This window comes from Cervus canadensis, chromosome 3 (assembly GCF_019320065.1).
Source record: "Cervus canadensis isolate Bull #8, Minnesota chromosome 3, ASM1932006v1, whole genome shotgun sequence".
Lineage (NCBI taxonomy): Eukaryota > Metazoa > Chordata > Mammalia > Artiodactyla > Cervidae > Cervus > Cervus canadensis.
Genome location: NC_057388.1, coordinates 111,632,222 through 111,649,041, shown reverse-complemented (window position 1 = coordinate 111,649,041; position 16,820 = coordinate 111,632,222). Strand labels below are relative to the sequence as shown.

At 54.6% G+C, this 16,820-nt stretch overlaps 3 protein-coding genes across 3 annotated transcripts; all 3 read right to left on the bottom strand.

The window, feature by feature from the left end:
* Nucleotides 1–2,568: 2,568 nt before the first annotated feature.
* On the bottom strand, nt 2,569–4,194 carry LOC122437918 (ubiquitin carboxyl-terminal hydrolase 17-like protein 6). Its single transcript, XM_043462389.1, has 2 exons — nt 3,038–4,194; nt 2,569–2,914 (listed from the first exon to the last, which is right to left on the bottom strand). Exons 1-2 carry the CDS (start codon nt 4,192–4,194, stop codon nt 2,569–2,571), a joined length of 1,503 nt encoding a protein of 500 aa, XP_043318324.1.
* A 2,975-nt stretch (nt 4,195–7,169) lies between these two features.
* LOC122437917 (ubiquitin carboxyl-terminal hydrolase 17-like protein 6) lies at nt 7,170–8,968 on the bottom strand. Its single transcript, XM_043462388.1, has one exon. The coding sequence runs from the start codon at nt 8,793–8,795 to the stop codon at nt 7,170–7,172; it is 1,626 nt and encodes a 541-aa protein (XP_043318323.1). The 5' UTR covers nt 8,796–8,968.
* A 2,799-nt stretch (nt 8,969–11,767) lies between these two features.
* LOC122437916 (ubiquitin carboxyl-terminal hydrolase 17-like protein 6) lies at nt 11,768–15,066 on the bottom strand. Its single transcript, XM_043462387.1, has one exon. It carries the CDS (start codon nt 13,391–13,393, stop codon nt 11,768–11,770), a length of 1,626 nt encoding a protein of 541 aa, XP_043318322.1. The 5' UTR covers nt 13,394–15,066.
* Between the last annotated feature and the right edge of the window lie 1,754 nt (nt 15,067–16,820).

Below are 16,820 nucleotides of genomic sequence, written 5' to 3'. Positions count from 1 at the left end.
ATATTTCAGGGCACTCTCTCCTGAGATGGCTCCTGTGTTTTTCTCTCTAAATAAATCCACTTCTTATCTATCAAAAAAAAAAAAAAAAAAGATGTATGTACATGTGTAACTGAATCACTGCACACCCAAAACTAACACAACATGTAAATCAGCTATGTACTTGCTAGTCCCTCAGTTGCATCTGGCTTTCTGCGACCGTACGGACTGTAGCCCACCAGGGTCCTCTGGCCACAGAATTCTTCAGGCAAGAATACTGGAGTGGGTAGCTATTCCCTTCTCCAGGGGATCTTCCTGACCTAGGGATTAAACCTGGGTCTCCTGCATTGCAAGCAGATTCTTTACTGTCTGAGCCAGCAGGGAAGGCCAACGTTACTTCAATTAAAAATAAAATAAAATAAATTTCAAAAAAAGACAGACAGACATAGAAAACAAACTTATGATTACCCAGCGGGGAAAAGGATGGGGAGGAGTAAATTAGGAGTTTGGGATTAGTAAATTCAAACTGTTATATCTACGATGTATAAGCAACAAGTTCTGACCATATAGCACAGGGAACTATATTCAATATTCTAACAAACCATAATGGAAAAGAATCTATAAAAGAGTGTGTGTATGTGTATGTATATATACATATATGTAACTGAATCTCTGCTTTATACCAGAAACTAACACAGCATTGTAAATCAACTATACTTCAATTAAAAATAAATTTAAAAATTTTAACTTTAGCTACATTTTATGTTTAAAATGGTCATGCTCCATATATTAGGATCAGATTCTATGAGAGACAAAAACCCTAAGTAAGAATTTCTTTCTCTCTCATCTAGAAATCCGGGCCGAACGTCCAAGTTCAGAATACTGTCCCCTGGTGTCAGGACCAGTAACCTTGGTGCTCTGCTGTGCGTGGCCTCTGTGTTCAAGCTTTTCTCACGGTTTAAGATGAAATCGTGCCCAACTTGCACTTACCTCTTATTGCAACCCTTAGACATCAGACGTAACTGCAGCGTGGTACAAAAATAAAGTCTCTATTCCAAGCAGCCACGTACCGAGGTTAAAATTGCATGATCTAGTATTATAGAACAAGGGTTGGCAAACTTCTCTTTCTGTCGAGGGCCAGGTAGTAAATATTTCAGGCTTTCTGAGCTACATGATCTCTGTCTCAACTACTTAACTCTGCCACTGCAGTGGGAAAGCAGCCACAGACAATACGGATATGAATGCTCTTGGCTGTGTGCCAATTAAACTTTATTTACAAGGACAGGTGGCTGGCTGGATTTGACCTACAAGCTGACTCCTGTTAGCAGATGGGTAAAACAGATGCTGGAGATAACTAGTACTTCTACACCAGGTGATAGAACTATTAGGGATATTAACTTTGGTACCGTCCTTCTGCACCCCCTCCCCCTATTTTAATACAGTTAGTGGCCAGCAACATTGCCAATAATTAATTAAAATCAGCAAAAAAAAAAAAGTGGATGGAAATTTGTTTAAGGATCTCTTTGAAAGACTAGTTAGTGAATTTCAGCTATGCTTTACCCGCTTTTGTCCAGGGCCAAGCTGGACGAGACAACTGACTGACAGGTAGGATGGGCAGAGTCGGATGTCCAGTTGTCTTGCTCTCACAATCTAGGGCGGGCTTGCGTCTTTCCTCAGTGCGGGGAGGATCTTTGCTTTCAGAAAGCAATGGTTGCATGACCCATCTCCACTTAGGCCCCTGTGCCATGCTGGTGGAGAAGTTTCTTTGGGACTCCATGGGTCGCCTTTCTCCCCTTGGCCTTCGTGTTGGTGCCGGTGGTGCTGGTGCTGGTGCTCGTGGCACGGTGAATCACTTGTCCCGTTTGGCACTTGGAGGTTCTGCAGCAGACTCCTTGCACTGGAAATGGAGCCCAGGCAACTCTGGCACGAGCGTCCTGCCGGTGACGAACACATCCCTGCGTCATTCCTGCCGGAGGTCCCTTTCCCAAGTAGCACTACACCTCCCAAGGACATTCCACATATAGAGCCTGGTCGCCCATCTTCTCCCCGGACCCTGCTCGACGTGTGGGGCGTTTTCGAGAGCCTGACCGGCCAGAAGGAGATGATTCACGCACCTGCACCCGCTCCTCCGTGCACCCCGGAGGGCTCAGGAGCTCGTCTCCTTGCTCCGTTGGCTGTGGGCATACTGGGAGGCGTCTCCCTGCCGCATCACTCACCAGAGGCCAGCGGTGCGGCCAGAGAATGCAGACGGGGAAAGAAAGGCAAACCCACACCCAAAGTCCCGTCCAGAGAGGACTCTCCCACCCCCGCAGAAGAGTGAGGCCCTCGGATCGTGCTCAGACCCGGTCACGCACCCCATGCTCTCCAGGAACTTCCCAGCAGAGCCAGCCCTCGAGAGCTCGGCTGCTCAGCGCGATCCAGGTGAACACCGTGGCCCCGGGCACACTGCAGGCCCCGCCTTTTTCCAGGAGGCTGCACCAGCCACACCGCCGAGAGGAACTCGCTCCTCGCCGGAACACTTGGTGGGTCACACAGGGCGTGCCGCACGCAGAGTGTGCCTGGGCGTCTTCACGCATGTGCCTCAGAGCCTACCTACCGCCACAGCCTCAGAGATGGCCGCGGCTTCTTGTTCTTCCTCTTGGTCGCTCGGGCCCTCCCGCTGGCATAAGGGCCATTGCCAACGCTCGTGAGGCCCGGAGGCGGGCTGTCCATGCTGGAATGGCCGAGCCGGTCATGCTCCTGTTCAGGCAGCTTGCCGTGTCTCCCTCCTCCGTGGTTGGACTGGTGAATCACGACTGCGCCGGCAGGCAGGGCTGACTGGGTCTTCCGGAGGTCGAAGGTCTGCTTCGGCCGCTTCTGCTCTTGGAGGCGTCTCCACTGCTCTAAGCTGATACCTTCGACCTCTGTGTCCCCCGTGGACACCTGCGACCCAGGAGCTCTGCGGCTGGCGACTCCCGCAGGCTCCCCGGGGCCGGCGGGGTCAGGCTCCCCGGGGTGTGTGGGGTCAGCCGTGAGGGGGGCCGCTGCCCCTCCCTCAGCATCCCTTTGCCACGCACCCTACCGGGAGGAGAAGAGCACGTAGGCGCTCTGGCTCAGGGCAACACTCTCGTCACAGGCGCTCACCTTGGCATCGTCCATCTTATACCACTGGCTGTTGCCCGCTCGCACGTAAGAAAAGTAGTGTCCTCGCTCACAGCTCCACTCGGAGTGCACCAGCACGGCATAGAGCACGTAGGCCAGTGGCCCTGCCTTCCGCTCAGACGTGTAGGGCTGCAGGCCGAGGCACTGGGGATAGTGCACTTCCTGAGCCCTTTTGGCCCCGCTCACCTGTGTCAACCGCTTCAGCACCAGCACCAGGACCTGGGACGTGCTGTGCAAAGTCAACCTCTTGGTGGCAGGCACCTTCCGGAGACAAAGGCCACAGTCATAGGCGTTTTCAGCGTCCAGCTTCTCGGGCTTCACCAGCTCTCTCAGAGCTTGCTCCACACTCTGAGCCGCCGTGACATCCAGGCTGATGTCCAGATAAGGGTCGAACGTGTCCGAGACACCGAGGCAGTGGAGACACTGGATCTGAGACCTCCACGTCCCGCCGAAGATCTGCCGGATGAGGGTGGTGTCCTCGGAGGGATGGCCCGACGGCTGGGATGCACTCAAGCACCCTTGCTGCATGGCATTCAGAGTGAACATCAGAAACTCGTGGGCATCTTCCTGCTGGTGTCTGTGCAAGCCCGCCAGCAGGTGCTTGCGGGGCCGGGTCACCTCTCCTGGGTGAAGGAGGGCTCGGATCAAGTGAGCTCGCACGGCACAGAGCGTGCAGGAGGTGCTGGCCGGACAGAGGGTGGCGTGCTGCTGGGACACCATCCAGCTGGCCAGGGGCAGTGTGTGGCTCAGACACTGCAGTGCTGCATTCACGTAGCAGGTGTTCCCCAGATTGTGAAGCCCAGCCCCGACCCCCCACGGCCCCCTCCAACTCAGGGCGACTTGGTGGCCAGGCGCCAGCCTTGCTGACCCAGGAGCCAAGTCACCCCGCTGGGGCCGCCCGACCACCGGCGTCGGCCCCTCCCGGACACAGGGTCCCCGATGGGCATCCGCACCAGTGGCGCTGGGCCGACAACCTTGCCCTCCGGGGAAGACGTTGAAGGGAGACGGACACGCACCACCCCCGTGCGCTGAAGCAGCCCCCGGGTCTCTGCAAACAAGGCCCACGAGTGTTTCCATCTCCTACCTGCCTCTGCAGGAGGACACCTCCTTCCCTCAGAGGGTGCTTCTCTGAAAAAGGGCCTGGGCCCCGCCCCCTCGGGCCTTTCCTGGCTTTCCCACAGCCCCACCCCCGCACGCGCAAGCTCCTCATTGGCTGAGCCGCCGAGAGAGTGCTCACTCACACTCTGGACATCCCACCACCAACACTTTTCTCTGGGAATTCCCCATGACAACGCCTTGCACGCACTTCCGATCTGGCCCTGGACCAAAGGGCTCAGGATGCAAATGATTCCGGGGGCCTTTGGCCTTCCAGACTTGCCTGCTAGAGAGTCACTGCAGGGCTTCCAAGTTCAGCACACACATGCGGGCTGGGGAGGAATTCCGTGGGCTCGCCCTTCAGATCCTAACACACTTGTGGAAACACATGTCTGCCCACCTACCCTCTCCCCTTGAGGGCTCTCCCCACCCCAGTCCCCTGCCTGAGGACAACCCCTCCCCGGACAACAAGAAACCCTTGCCTCAACTTTGCTCTCGACTGAGGTCCACTCCAATTTCTGTGCTTTCTCATGAGCCACTCTTCTAGCGTTCAGGGTCCTGCCACCAAAACATGCCGCGACTGTAGCACATATGCTTTTCTCCCTTCAGGGCCGGAGGTCATGTTCCAAAGCGAGCTCCTTCAGAAATCCTCAGGCTCGCTGAAACTTTCGATTCATTTCTTCAGCTCCTTTTCAACCTTAGTTGTCTTGTTTATTATTTCTTTCTTTTTTTTGGGGGGGGGTATTCGTTCATTTTTTACTTTTTATTTATTTTTTCTTTTTGTATTTTCTGTTCATTTTATTTATTTATTTATTTTTTGCTTGTTATTATTCTCTGTTTCTACCTTAATTACACTAGTTGACTTCTAGAGTCATCTTTCCAATGTAGGGGCTCAAAACGCACTATAACGTAAGGTATAAAGAGATTTCCCTCCTGGAGGAGGATGACTGTTGCTTTCCTTCTTGGCGTGTGACATGTATGTTTGTTTGCTCTGCCGACCTGGATATTGTGCTTGCCTTCCAACACTACGGGCGTCCCACAGTCCATGGGCTTGCCATAGCTAATGTGGTGATTCCGTTGATCCTTACTAGGAAAAGACGGTCCTGACCCCGCTTTCTTCCTTAGCCTATTGCACCCCTCCCACCTCCCGCTGCCCCATCCCATCCCAGGACCCCACTGCTTTGTGCTTTATGACGCACGTGCTCACACACTTGCTGTCCTTTTGCCTCCTTCCTATGGCACAGAGAAGGCAGATCAGCCAGTATTTGTCTCTCTTTTCAACGGATTTCCCCCAGCATCAGGCGACATTCCCCTTCCCTCTGCCACGCCATTCCAATCACTGTTCTTCTCCTTCTTCAACTTCTTCACCTCCTTCTCCTTCTCCTTCTTCTGCTCCTTCTTCTTCTTCTTCGTCTTCTTCTTCAGAGGGTGTAGATGGGGCAAGCAGAAAGTTCATTTGAGGCGATGGGGCAGAGGAAGACTGGTGGTGATACTGAGGGCGGCCTGTGGGTGGCTCGACTTCCTCGTCCAGGGCACGCTTGTTTGTGTTCTTGGGCGAAGGTACTGCTCATCATTCTTTTTCCTCTCTGCGTGTGGTGGGCACGGTGCTTTGTAGGTAACCGTGGGGGGGGGGAAAAGCCAGCGGAACGTTCTCTGTTCCTTGCCAAGCCGACTAGCGCGGTCAGGAGCCACACTTGTCCCTCTAGGTCCGAGATGCTAAATCGCTAATTCCAGGTCCACCGTTTTGGGTTTGAAGCCGGCAACCAAGAGAAAGAAAGAAACCGCAAGAGGGGATTGATGAGGGTCCTCGGGCGCCCCTCCACCAGGTCACGGGATCACGAGGCAGGCGGGAAAGCAGCTAGGAGAGGACAGTTTCCCCACCGCCCCAGACACTTCAGAGGCCGACCGCGTCTCATGGCGTCCACCCGCTTTTGTCCGGGGCCAAGCTGGACGAGACAACTGACTGACAGGTAGGATGGGCAGAGTCGGATGTCCAGTCGTCTTGCTCTCACAATCTAGGGCGGGCTTGCGTCTTTCCTCAGTGCGGGGAGGATCTTTGCTTTCAGAAAGCAATGGTTGCATGACCCATCTCCACTTAGGCCCCTGTGCCATGCTGGTGGAGAAGTTTCTTTGGGACTCCATGGGTCGCCTTTCTCCCCTTGGCCTTCGTGTTGGTGCCGGTGGTGCTGGTGCTGGTGCTCGTGGCACGGTGAATCACTTGTCCCGTTTGGCACTTGGAGGTTCTGCAGCAGACTCCTTGCACTGGAAATGGAGCCCAGGCAACTCTGGCACGAGCGTCCTGCCGGTGACGAACACATCCCTGCGTCATTCCTGCCGGAGGTCCCTTTCCCAAGTAGCACTACACCTCCCAAGGACATTCCACATATAGAGCCTGGTCGCCCATCTTCTCCCCGGACCCTGCTCGACGTGTGGGGCGTTTTCGAGAGCCTGACCGGCCAGAAGGAGATGATTCACGCACCTGCACCCGCTCCTCCGTGCACCCCGGAGGGCTCAGGAGCTCGTCTCCTTGCTCCGTTGGCTGTGGGCATACTGGGAGGCGTCTCCCTGCCGCATCACTCACCAGAGGCCAGCGGTGCGGCCAGAGAATGCAGACGGGGAAAGAAAGGCAAACCCACACCCAAAGTCCCGTCCAGAGAGGACTCTCCCACCCCCGCAGAAGAGTGAGGCCCTCGGATCGTGCTCAGACCCGGTCACGCACCCCATGCTCTCCAGGAACTTCCCAGCAGAGCCAGCCCTCGAGAGCTCGGCTGCTCAGCGCGATCCAGGTGAACACCGTGGCCCCGGGCACACTGCAGGCCCCGCCTTTTTCCAGGAGGCTGCACCAGCCACACAGCCGAGAGGAACTCGCTCCTCGCCGGAAGGCTTGGTGGGTCACACAGGGCGTGCCGCACGCAGAGTGTGCCTGGGCGTCTGCACGCATGTGCCTCAGAGCCTACCTACCGCCACAGCCCCAGAGATGGCCGCGGTTTCTTGTTCTTCCTCTTGGTCGCTCGGGCCCTCCCGCTGGCATAAGGGCCGTTGCCAACGCTCGTGAGGCCTGGAGGCGGGCTGTCCATGCTGGGACGGCCGAGCCGGCCGTGCTCCTGTTCAGGCAGCTTGCCGTTTCTCCCTCCTCCGTGGTTGGACTGGTGAATCACGACTGCGCCGGCAGGCAGGGCTGACTGGGTCTTCCGGAGGTCGAAGGTCGGCTTCGGCCGCTTCTGCTCTTGGAGGCGTCTCCACTGCTCTAAGCTGATTCCTTCGACCTCTGTGTCCCCCGGGGACACCTGCGACCCAGGAGCTCTGCGGCTGGCGACTCCCGCAGGCTCCCCGGGGCCGGCGGGGTCAGGCTCCCCGGGGTGTGTGGGGTCAGCCGTGAGGGGGGCCGCTGCCCCTCCCCCAGCACCCCCTTGCCACGCACCCTCCCGGGAGTCGAAGAGCACGTAGGCGCTCTGGCTCAGGGCAGCACTCTCGTCACAGGCGCTCACCTTGGCATCGTCCATCTTATACCACTGGCTGTTGCCCGCTCGCACGTAAGAAAAGTAGTGTCCTCGCTCACAGCTCCACTCGGAGTGCACCAGCACGGCATAGAGCACGTAGCCCAGTGGCCCTGCCTTCCGCTCAGACGTGTAGGGCTGCAGGCCGAGGCACTGGGGATAGCGCACTTCCTGAGCCCTTTTGGCCCTGCTCACCTGTGTCAACCGCTTCAGCACCAGCACCAGGACCTGGGACGTGCTGTGCAAAGTCAACCTCTTGGTGGCAGGCACCTTCCGGAGACAAACGCCACAGTCATAGGCGTTTTCAGCGTCCAGCTTCTCAGGCTTCACCAGCTCTCTCAGAGCTTGTTCCACACTCTGAGCCGCCGTGATGTCCAGGCTGATGTCCAGATAAGGGGCAAACGTGTCCGAGACTCCGAGGCGGTGGACACACTGGATCTGAGACCTCCAAGTCCCGCCGAAGATCTGCCGGATGAGGGTGGTGTCCTCGGAGGGATGGCCCGACGCCTGCGATGCACTCAAGCACCCTTGCTGCGTGGCATTCAGAGTGAATATCAGAAACTCGTGGGCATCGTCCTGCTGGTGTCTGTGGAAGCCCGCCAGCAGGTGCTTGCGGGGCCAGATCACCTCTCCCGGGTGAAGGAGGGCTCGGGTCCAGTGAGCTCGCACGGCACAGAGCGTGCAGGAGGTGCTGGCCGGACAGAGGGTGGCGTGCTGCTGGGACACCATCCAGCCGGCCAGGGGCGGCGTGTGGCTCAGACACTGCAGCGCTGCATTCACGTGGCAGGTGTTCCCCAGATTCTGAAGCCCAGCCCCGACCCCCCACGGCCCCCTGCAACTCAGGGCGACTTGGTGGCCAGGCGCCAGCCCTGCTGACCCAGGAGCCAAGTCACCCCGCTGGGGCCGCCCGACCACCGGCGACGGCCCCTCACGGACACAGGGTTCCCGAAGGGCATCCGCACCAGCGGCGCTGGGCCGACAACCTTGCCCTCCGGGGAAGACGTTGAAGGGAGACGGACATGCACCTCCCCCATGCGCAGAAGCAGCCCCCGGGTCTCTGCAAACAAGGCCCACGCGTCTTTCCATCTCCTACCTGCCTCTGCACAACGAAGCCTCCTTCCCTCAGAGGGTGCTTCTCTGAGAAAGGGCCTGGGCCCCGCCCCCTCGGGCCTTTCATGGCTTTCCCACAGCCCCACCCCCGCACGCGCAAGCTCCTCATTGGCTGAGGCGTCCCAGGGCGAGCTCACTCCCACTCCCGACATCCCACCACCGACACTTTTCTCCGGGAATTCCCCATGACGAAGCCCCGCACGCACTTCCGATCTGGCCCTGCACCAAAGGGCTCAGGATGCAAATGATTCCAAGGGCCTTTGGCCTTCCAGACTTGCCTGCTAGACAGTCACTGCAGGGCTTCCAAGTTCAGCACACACATGCGGGCTGGGGAGGAATTCCGTGGGCTCGCCCTTCAGATCCTAACACACTTGTGGAAACACATGTCTGCCCACCTACCCTCTCCCCTTGAGGGCTCTCCCCACCCCAGTCCCCTGCCTGAGGACAACCCCTCCCCGGACAACAAGAAACCCTTGCCTCAACTTTGCTCCCGACTGAGGTCCACTCCAATTTCTGTGCTTTCTCATGAGCCACTCTTCTAGCGTTCAGGGTCCTGCCACCAAAACATGCCGCGACTGTAGCACATATGCTTTTCTCCCTTCAGGGCCGGAGGTCATGTTCCAAAGCGAGCTCCTTCAGAAAGACACAGGCTCGCTGAAACTTTGGATTCATTTCTTCAGCTCCTTTTCAACCTTAGTTGTCTTGTTTATTATTTCTTTCTTTTTTTGGGGAGGTATTCGTTCATTTTTTATTTATTTATTTATTTTTTTTTTGTATTTTCTGTTCATTTTATTTATTTATTTATTTTTTTCTTGTTATTATTCTCTGTTTCTACCTTAATTACACTAGTTGACTTCTAGAGTCATCTTTCCAATGTAGGGGCTCAAAACGCACTATAACGTAAGGTATAAAGAGATTTCCCTCCTGGAGGAGGATGACTGTTGGTTTCCTTCTTGGCGTGTGACATGTATGTTTATTTGCTCTGCCGACCTGGATATTGTGCTTGCCTTGCAACACTACGGGCGTTCCACAGTCCATGGGTTTGCCATAGCTGATGTGGTGATTCCGTTGATCCTTACTAGGAAAAGACGGTCCTGACCCCGCTTTCTTCCTTAGCCTATTGCACCCCTCCCACCTCCCGCTGCCCCATCCCATCCCAGGACCCCACTGCTTTGTGCTTTATGACGCACGTGCTCACACACTTGCTGTCCTTTTGCCTCCTTCCGATGGCACAGAGAAGGCAGATCAGCCAGTATTTGTCTCTCTTTTCAACGGATTTCCCCCAGCATCAGGCGACATTCCCCTTCCCTCTGCCACGCCATTCCAATCACTGTTCTTCTCCTTCTTCAACTTCTTCACCTCCTTCTCCTTCTCCTTCTTCTGCTCCTTCTTCTTCTTCTTCGTCTTCTTCTTCAGAGGGTGTAGATGGGGCAAGCAGAAAGTTCATTTGAGGCGATGGGGCAGAGGAAGACTGGTGGTGATACTGAGGGCGGCCTGTGGGTGGCTCGACTTCCTCGTCCAGGGCACGCTTGTTTGTGTTCTTGGGCGAAGGTACTGCTCATCATTCTTTTTCCTCTCTGCGTGTGGTGGGCACGGTGCTTTGTAGGTAACCGTGGGGGGGGAAAAAGCCAGCGGAACGTTCTCTGTTCCTTGCCAAGCCGACTAGCGCGGTCAGGAGCCACACTTGTCCCTCTAGGTCCGAGATGCTAAATCGCTAATTCCAGGTCCACCGTTTTGGGTTTGAAGCCGGCAACCAAGAGAAAGAAAGAAACCGCAAGAGGGGATTGATGAGGGTCCTCGGGCGCCCCTCCACCAGGTCACGGGATCACGAGGCAGGCGGGAAAGCAGCTAGGAGAGGACAGTTTCCCCACCGCCCCAGACACTTCAGAGGCCGACCGCGTCTCATGGCGTCCACCCGCTTTTGTCCGGGGCCAAGCTGGACGAGACAACTGACTGACAGGTAGGATGGGCAGAGTCGGATGTCCAGTTGTCTTGCTCTCACAATCTAGGGCGGGCTTGCGTCTTTCCTCAGTGCGGGGAGGACCTTTGCTTTCAGAAAGCAATGGTTGCATGACCCATCTCCACTTAGGCCCCTGTGCCATGCTGGTGGAGAAGTTTCTTTGGGACTCCATGGGTCGCCTTTCTCCCCTTGGCCTTCGTGTTGGTGCCGGTGGTGCTGGTGCTGGTGCTCGTGGCACGGTGAATCACTTGTCCCGTTTGGCACTTGGAGGTTCTGCAGCAGACTCCTTGCACTGGAAATGGAGCCCAGGCAACTCTGGCACGAGCGTCCTGCCGGTGACGAACACATCCCTGCGTCATTCCTGCCGGAGGTCCCTTTCCCAAGTAGCACTACACCTCCCAAGGACATTCCACATATAGAGCCTGGTCGCCCATCTTCTCCCCGGACCCTGCTCGACGTGTGGGGCGTTTTCGAGAGCCTGACCGGCCAGAAGGAGATGATTCACGCACCTGCACCCGCTCCTCCGTGCACCCCGGAGGGCTCAGGAGCTCGTCTCCTTGCTCCGTTGGCTGTGGGCATACTGGGAGGCGTCTCCCTGCCGCATCACTCACCAGAGGCCAGCGGTGCGGCCAGAGAATGCAGACGGGGAAAGAAAGGCAAACCCACACCCAAAGTCCCGTCCAGAGAGGACTCTCCCACCCCCGCAGAAGAGTGAGGCCCTCGGATCGTGCTCAGACCCGGTCACGCACCCCATGCTCTCCAGGAACTTCCCAGCAGAGCCAGCCCTCGAGAGCTCGGCTGCTCAGCGCGATCCAGGTGAACACCGTGGCCCCGGGCACACTGCAGGCCCCGCCTTTTTCCAGGAGGCTGCACCAGCCACACCGCCGAGAGGAACTCGCTCCTCGCCGGAACACTTGGTGGGTCACACAGGGCGTGCCGCACGCAGAGTGTGCCTGGGCGTCTTCACGCATGTGCCTCAGAGCCTACCTCAGAGCCACAGCCTCAGAGATGGCCGCGGCTTCTTGTTCTTCCTCTTGGTCGCTCGGGCCCTCCCGCTGGCATAAGGGCCATTGCCAACGCTCGTGAGGCCCGGAGGCGGGCTGTCCATGCTGGAATGGCCGAGCCGGTCATGCTCCTGTTCAGGCAGCTTGCCGTGTCTCCCTCCTCCGTGGTTGGACTGGTGAATCACGACTGCGCCGGCAGGCAGGGCTGACTGGGTCTTCCGGAGGTCGAAGGTCGGCTTCGGCCGCTTGTGCTCTTGGAGGCGTCTCCACTGCTCTAAGCTGATACCTTCGACCTCTGTGTCCCCCGTGGACACCTGCGACCCAGGAGCTCTGCGGCTGGCGACTCCCGCAGGCTCCCCGGGGCCGGCGGGGTCAGGCTCCCCGGGGTGTGTGGGGTCAGCCGTGAGGGGGGCCGCTGCCCCTCCCCCAGCACCCCCTTGCCACGCACCCTCCCGGGAGTAGAAGAGCACGTAGGCGCTCTGGCTCAGGGCAGCACTCTCGTCACAGGCGCTCACCTTGGCATCGTCCATCTTATACCACTGGCTGTTGCCCGCTCGCACGTAAGAAAAGTAGTGTCCTCGCTCACAGCTCCACTCGGAGTGCACCAGCACGGCATAGAGCACGTAGCCCAGTGGCCCTGCCTTCCGCTCAGACGTGTAGGGCTGCAGGCCGAGGCACTGGGGATAGCGCACTTCCTGAGCCCTTTTGGCCCCGCTCACCTGTGTCAACCGCTTCAGCACCAGCACCAGGACCTGGGACGTGCTGTGCAAAGTCAACCTCTTGGTGGCAGGCACCTTCCGGAGACAAACGCCACAGTCATAGGCGTTTTCAGCGTCCAGCTTCTCAGGCTTCACCAGCTCTCTCAGAGCTTGTTCCACACTCTGAGCCGCCGTGATGTCCAGGCTGATGTCCAGATAAGGGGCAAACGTGTCCGAGACTCCGAGGCGGTGGACACACTGGATCTGAGACCTCCAAGTCCCGCCGAAGATCTGCCGGATGAGGGTGGTGTCCTCGGAGGGATGGCCCGACGGCTGCGATGCACTCAAGCACCCTTGCTGCATGGCATTCAGAGTGAATATCAGAAACTCGTGGGCATCGTCCTGCTGGTGTCTGTGGAAGCCCGCCAGCAGGTGCTTGCGGGGCCAGATCACCTCTCCCGGGTGAAGGAGGGCTCGGGTCCAGTGAGCTCGCACGGCACAGAGCGTGCAGGAGGTGCTGGCCGGACAGAGGGTGGCGTGCTGCTGGGACACCATCCAGCCGGCCAGGGGCGGCGTGTGGCTCAGACACTGCAGCGCTGCATTCACGTGGCAGGTGTTCCCCAGATTCTGAAGCCCAGCCCCGACCCCCCACGGCCCCCTGCAACTCAGGGCGACTTGGTGGCCAGGCGCCAGCCCTGCTGACCCAGGAGCCAAGTCACCCCGCTGGGGCCGCCCGACCACCGGCGACGGCCCCTCACGGACACAGGGTTCCCGAAGGGCATCCGCACCAGCGGCGCTGGGCCGACAACCTTGCCCTCCGGGGAAGACGCTGAAGGGAGACGGACATGCACCTCCCCCGTGCGCAGAAGCAGCCCCCGGGTCTCTGCAAACAAGGCCCACGCGTCTTTCCATCTCCTACCTGCCTCTGCACAACGAAGCCTCCTTCCCTCAGAGGGTGCTTCTCTGAGAAAGGGCCTGGGCCCCGCCCCCTCGGGCCTTTCATGGCTTTCCCACAGCCCCACCCCCGCACGCGCAAGCTCCTCATTGGCTGAGGCGTCCCAGGGCGTGCTCACTCCCACTCCCGACATCCCACCACCGACACTTTTCTCCGGGAATTCCCCATGACGAAGCCCCGCACGCACTTCCGATCTGGCCCTGCACCAAAGGGCTCAGGATGCAAATGATTCCAAGGGCCTTTGGCCTTCCAGACTTGCCTGCTAGACAGTCACTGCAGGGCTTCCAAGTTCAGCACACACATGCGGGCTGGGGAGGAATTCCGTGGGCTCGCCCTTCAGATCCTAACACACTTGTGGAAACACATGTCTGCCCACCTACCCTCTCCCCTTGAGGGCTCTCCCCACCCCAGTCCCCTGCCTGAGGACAACCCCTCCCCGGACAACAAGAAACCCTTGCCTCAACTTTGCTCTCGACTGAGGTCCACTCCAATTTCTGTGCTTTCTCATGAGCCCCTCTTCTAGCGTTCAGGGTCCTAGCACCAAAACATGCCGCGACTGTGGCACATATGCTTTTCTCCCTTCAGGGCCGTTGGTCATCGTCCAAAGCAAGCTCCTTCAGAAAGCCGCAGGCTCAGTGTAACTTTGTATTCATTTCTTTAGCTCCTTTTCAATCTTAGTTGTCTTGTTCTTTATTTCTTCTTCTTCTTTTTTTTTTGTTTGTGTGTATTCGGTCATTTTTTTTTTTTTTTTTTTTTTTTTTTTTTTTTTTTTTTTTTTTTTTTTTTTTTTTTTTTTTTTTCTTTTTTTTTTTTTTTTTCCTCTTTTTAAAATAAATTTTCATTGGGGTATAGTTGCCCTACAAAATTGTGTTAGCCTTTGCTATATAACAGAGTGAACCAGCCACACCCACATACATCCCTCTTTTTTGGATTTCCTTTCCATCTAGGTCAGCAGAGAGCACTGCTGTAACTCTCCTCTAGAGTTGCCATTTATCTGATGGATTATCCAACCATTGTTCTTCCTCCTTGTTGTTGTTCAGTCACTAAGTTGTTTCCAATTCTTTGTGACTCCGTGGACTGTAGTTAGACTGCATGCCAGACTCCATGGGATTCTCCAGGCAAGAATACTGGAGTGGGTTGCCATTTCCTTCTCCATCTCTTTTTCTACTTTAATTACTCTAGTTGTATTCTAGAGTCATCCTTCCAATATAGGGGCTTAAAATGCACTATAACTTAAGGTAGAAAGAGATTTCCCTCCTGGAGGACGATGACTGTTGGTTTCCTTCTTGGTGTGTGATAGGTAAGTTTGTTTGCTCTCCCGTCTTGGACATTATGCTTGCCTTCCAGCACTACGGCCTGTCTCTGAAGAGGTGACATTTTAGATGGGCTCCGGGCCTCTTTCACACTTCCCCTGTCACCAGAGCCAGGCAGCTATGATGGCCGCTAGGACCACATGCACTTGTCAGTCCTGAACCTGAACACCAAGCTCACTGTTGCCTCCTGAGGAGTCACAGTAAATGACCCTGTACTGAATATCCCTCCCTCCCTCTCTGCACAAATCCGGTCCTGTCCTGTGTGGCCCAACACGTGGCCTGTCCGTCTACTTGGGAGCTGTAAGCCATTAACTCTCTTTTCAATGACAGTTGTCTCCTGATCTGTTTGCCTTATTATGTCTCAAATTTCCTATTAATACACTCTATTTTAAAGTTGCCAAGAATCACAGCAGACTCTAGACAATTACGTGTGGACAAGTGGAGAACGAAGGAGTATGACTTGATGCCATGTCCTCGGTCAGTTTACTATTTGATTGTGTGTTAAGTGTGTTTTGCGTTTTCCTGCCTGGTTAGGTTCCTCTGGGTCAGCTGTGCTTTCATCCACCAGCTGTTTGTCCTCACAAAGTTACTTGCAAGCACAACTGAAATTCAGAATATGTTCAAATTGTTCCCTATATGGCAGGCATCTTAGAGCAAAACTTAATGCGTTCATGTCTTTCTCCAAGTTGGCTAAGAACGAGCATAGTAGTAGGGATGTAATGTTAGTCCCTCTGTTGTGTCCAGCTCTTTGTGACCCCTCCTTTGAGAGAAGCCTGGCAGGCTACAGACCCTGGGGTCCCAAAGAGTTGGACATGACTCTTTGAGAGACTATATATTCTTTCAGGTTCTTTCCCATTATAGATCATTGAAAGATGTTGAGTATAGCTCCCTGCACTATACAGTAGGTCTTTGTTGTCCACCTAGTTTATATACAGTAGTGTGTGCATATTGATCCCAAGCTCCTAATTTACCTCTCCCCGCATCCCCCGTGATCCTCTTTGGTATCCATAAGCTTGTTTTCTATGTCTGTGACTCTACTTCTGTCTTGTAAATAAGTTCATTTGTATCATTTTTCAATATTCCACATATGTGATATCATACGATGTTTGTCTTTTTCTATCTGACGTACTTCACTTAATATGAAATCACCATGTTCATCCATGTTGCTTCGAATGGCATTATTTCATTCACTTTCATGGCTGAGTAGTTTTCCACTGTACATATATGCCACGTCTTCTGGAGCAAGCACTTCTTAGAATATACAACTTGACTTACTTTAAAAGAACAAAAACTGTGAGTAAACCTAAGTTTTTTAGAGATGGAGAATTTCTCTGCAAATGTTCTTATATCATTTATTAGTATTTAATAGATTAGGATTTTGAGGCCAAGAATAGTAGGTGAAATTGGTGTGTGCTTTTGTTTTAGGTCACTTACGTCAAGTTCTGACAGCAGGGTTAAATTATATTCACAAAATACAGATGTCTTCTGTTCTTCTATTCTTGATTCTCTAAAACTATGTGGTACTTTTGTAGCCAGTTGTTCTTTGCTTGCATAGCTTTTACATGATTTTCAGAAGTAATTCTGGAAAATTTTTATTTGATAGCCTTCCTTGCTTATTTTTCTTTTGCTTTAGTTGCTTTAATTAATGGTCTTGACAGTTCATATTTTTCCAAAAAGTAGTCAATTTCTTGAATATTCTAAAATATTTGAAGTGTATATAAAGGGGTTTACATTCATTTTTTATGGGTGGGTATAAGATAATATGAAATATACATCAGACCTGCTGTCTGGCACAGGACCCCTAAATGTCTTAAAGCTTCCTGGGTGATAGAAATGCTTTTGTTTTGTTTTATTTATATGTTTTCTGAAAGTGTTGATTTATTCTCTCTCTCTCTCCCTCTTTCTTTTTCTTTTTTTTTTTTTTTTTAGTTTCAGCTCTAATATATGCATTTTTTCTGCCTTGGTTTAAAGCCCCGCATATTCAAGGAGGTTTCTTCACTCTGGCTGGTGAGGACTCTCAGTCCGACATGAATGTTGGACATTATTCAATGCATTACAAATTTATACATTT

What these genes read in the sequence shown, in the direction of transcription:
- LOC122437918 (XM_043462389.1), bottom strand. Translation starts at nt 4,194, where the DNA reads ATGGAAACACTCGTGGGCCTTGTTTGCAGAGACCCGGGGGCTGCTTCA. An exon ending in TACGTGCTCTTCTCCTCCCG is followed by an intron (nt 2,915 to 3,037) that starts GTAGGGTGCGTG and finishes CGCCAGCCGCAG; the next exon opens with AGCTCCTGGGTCGCAGGTGT.
- LOC122437917 (XM_043462388.1), bottom strand. Translation starts at nt 8,795, where the DNA reads ATGGAAAGACGCGTGGGCCTTGTTTGCAGAGACCCGGGGGCTGCTTCT.
- LOC122437916 (XM_043462387.1), bottom strand. Translation starts at nt 13,393, where the DNA reads ATGGAAAGACGCGTGGGCCTTGTTTGCAGAGACCCGGGGGCTGCTTCT.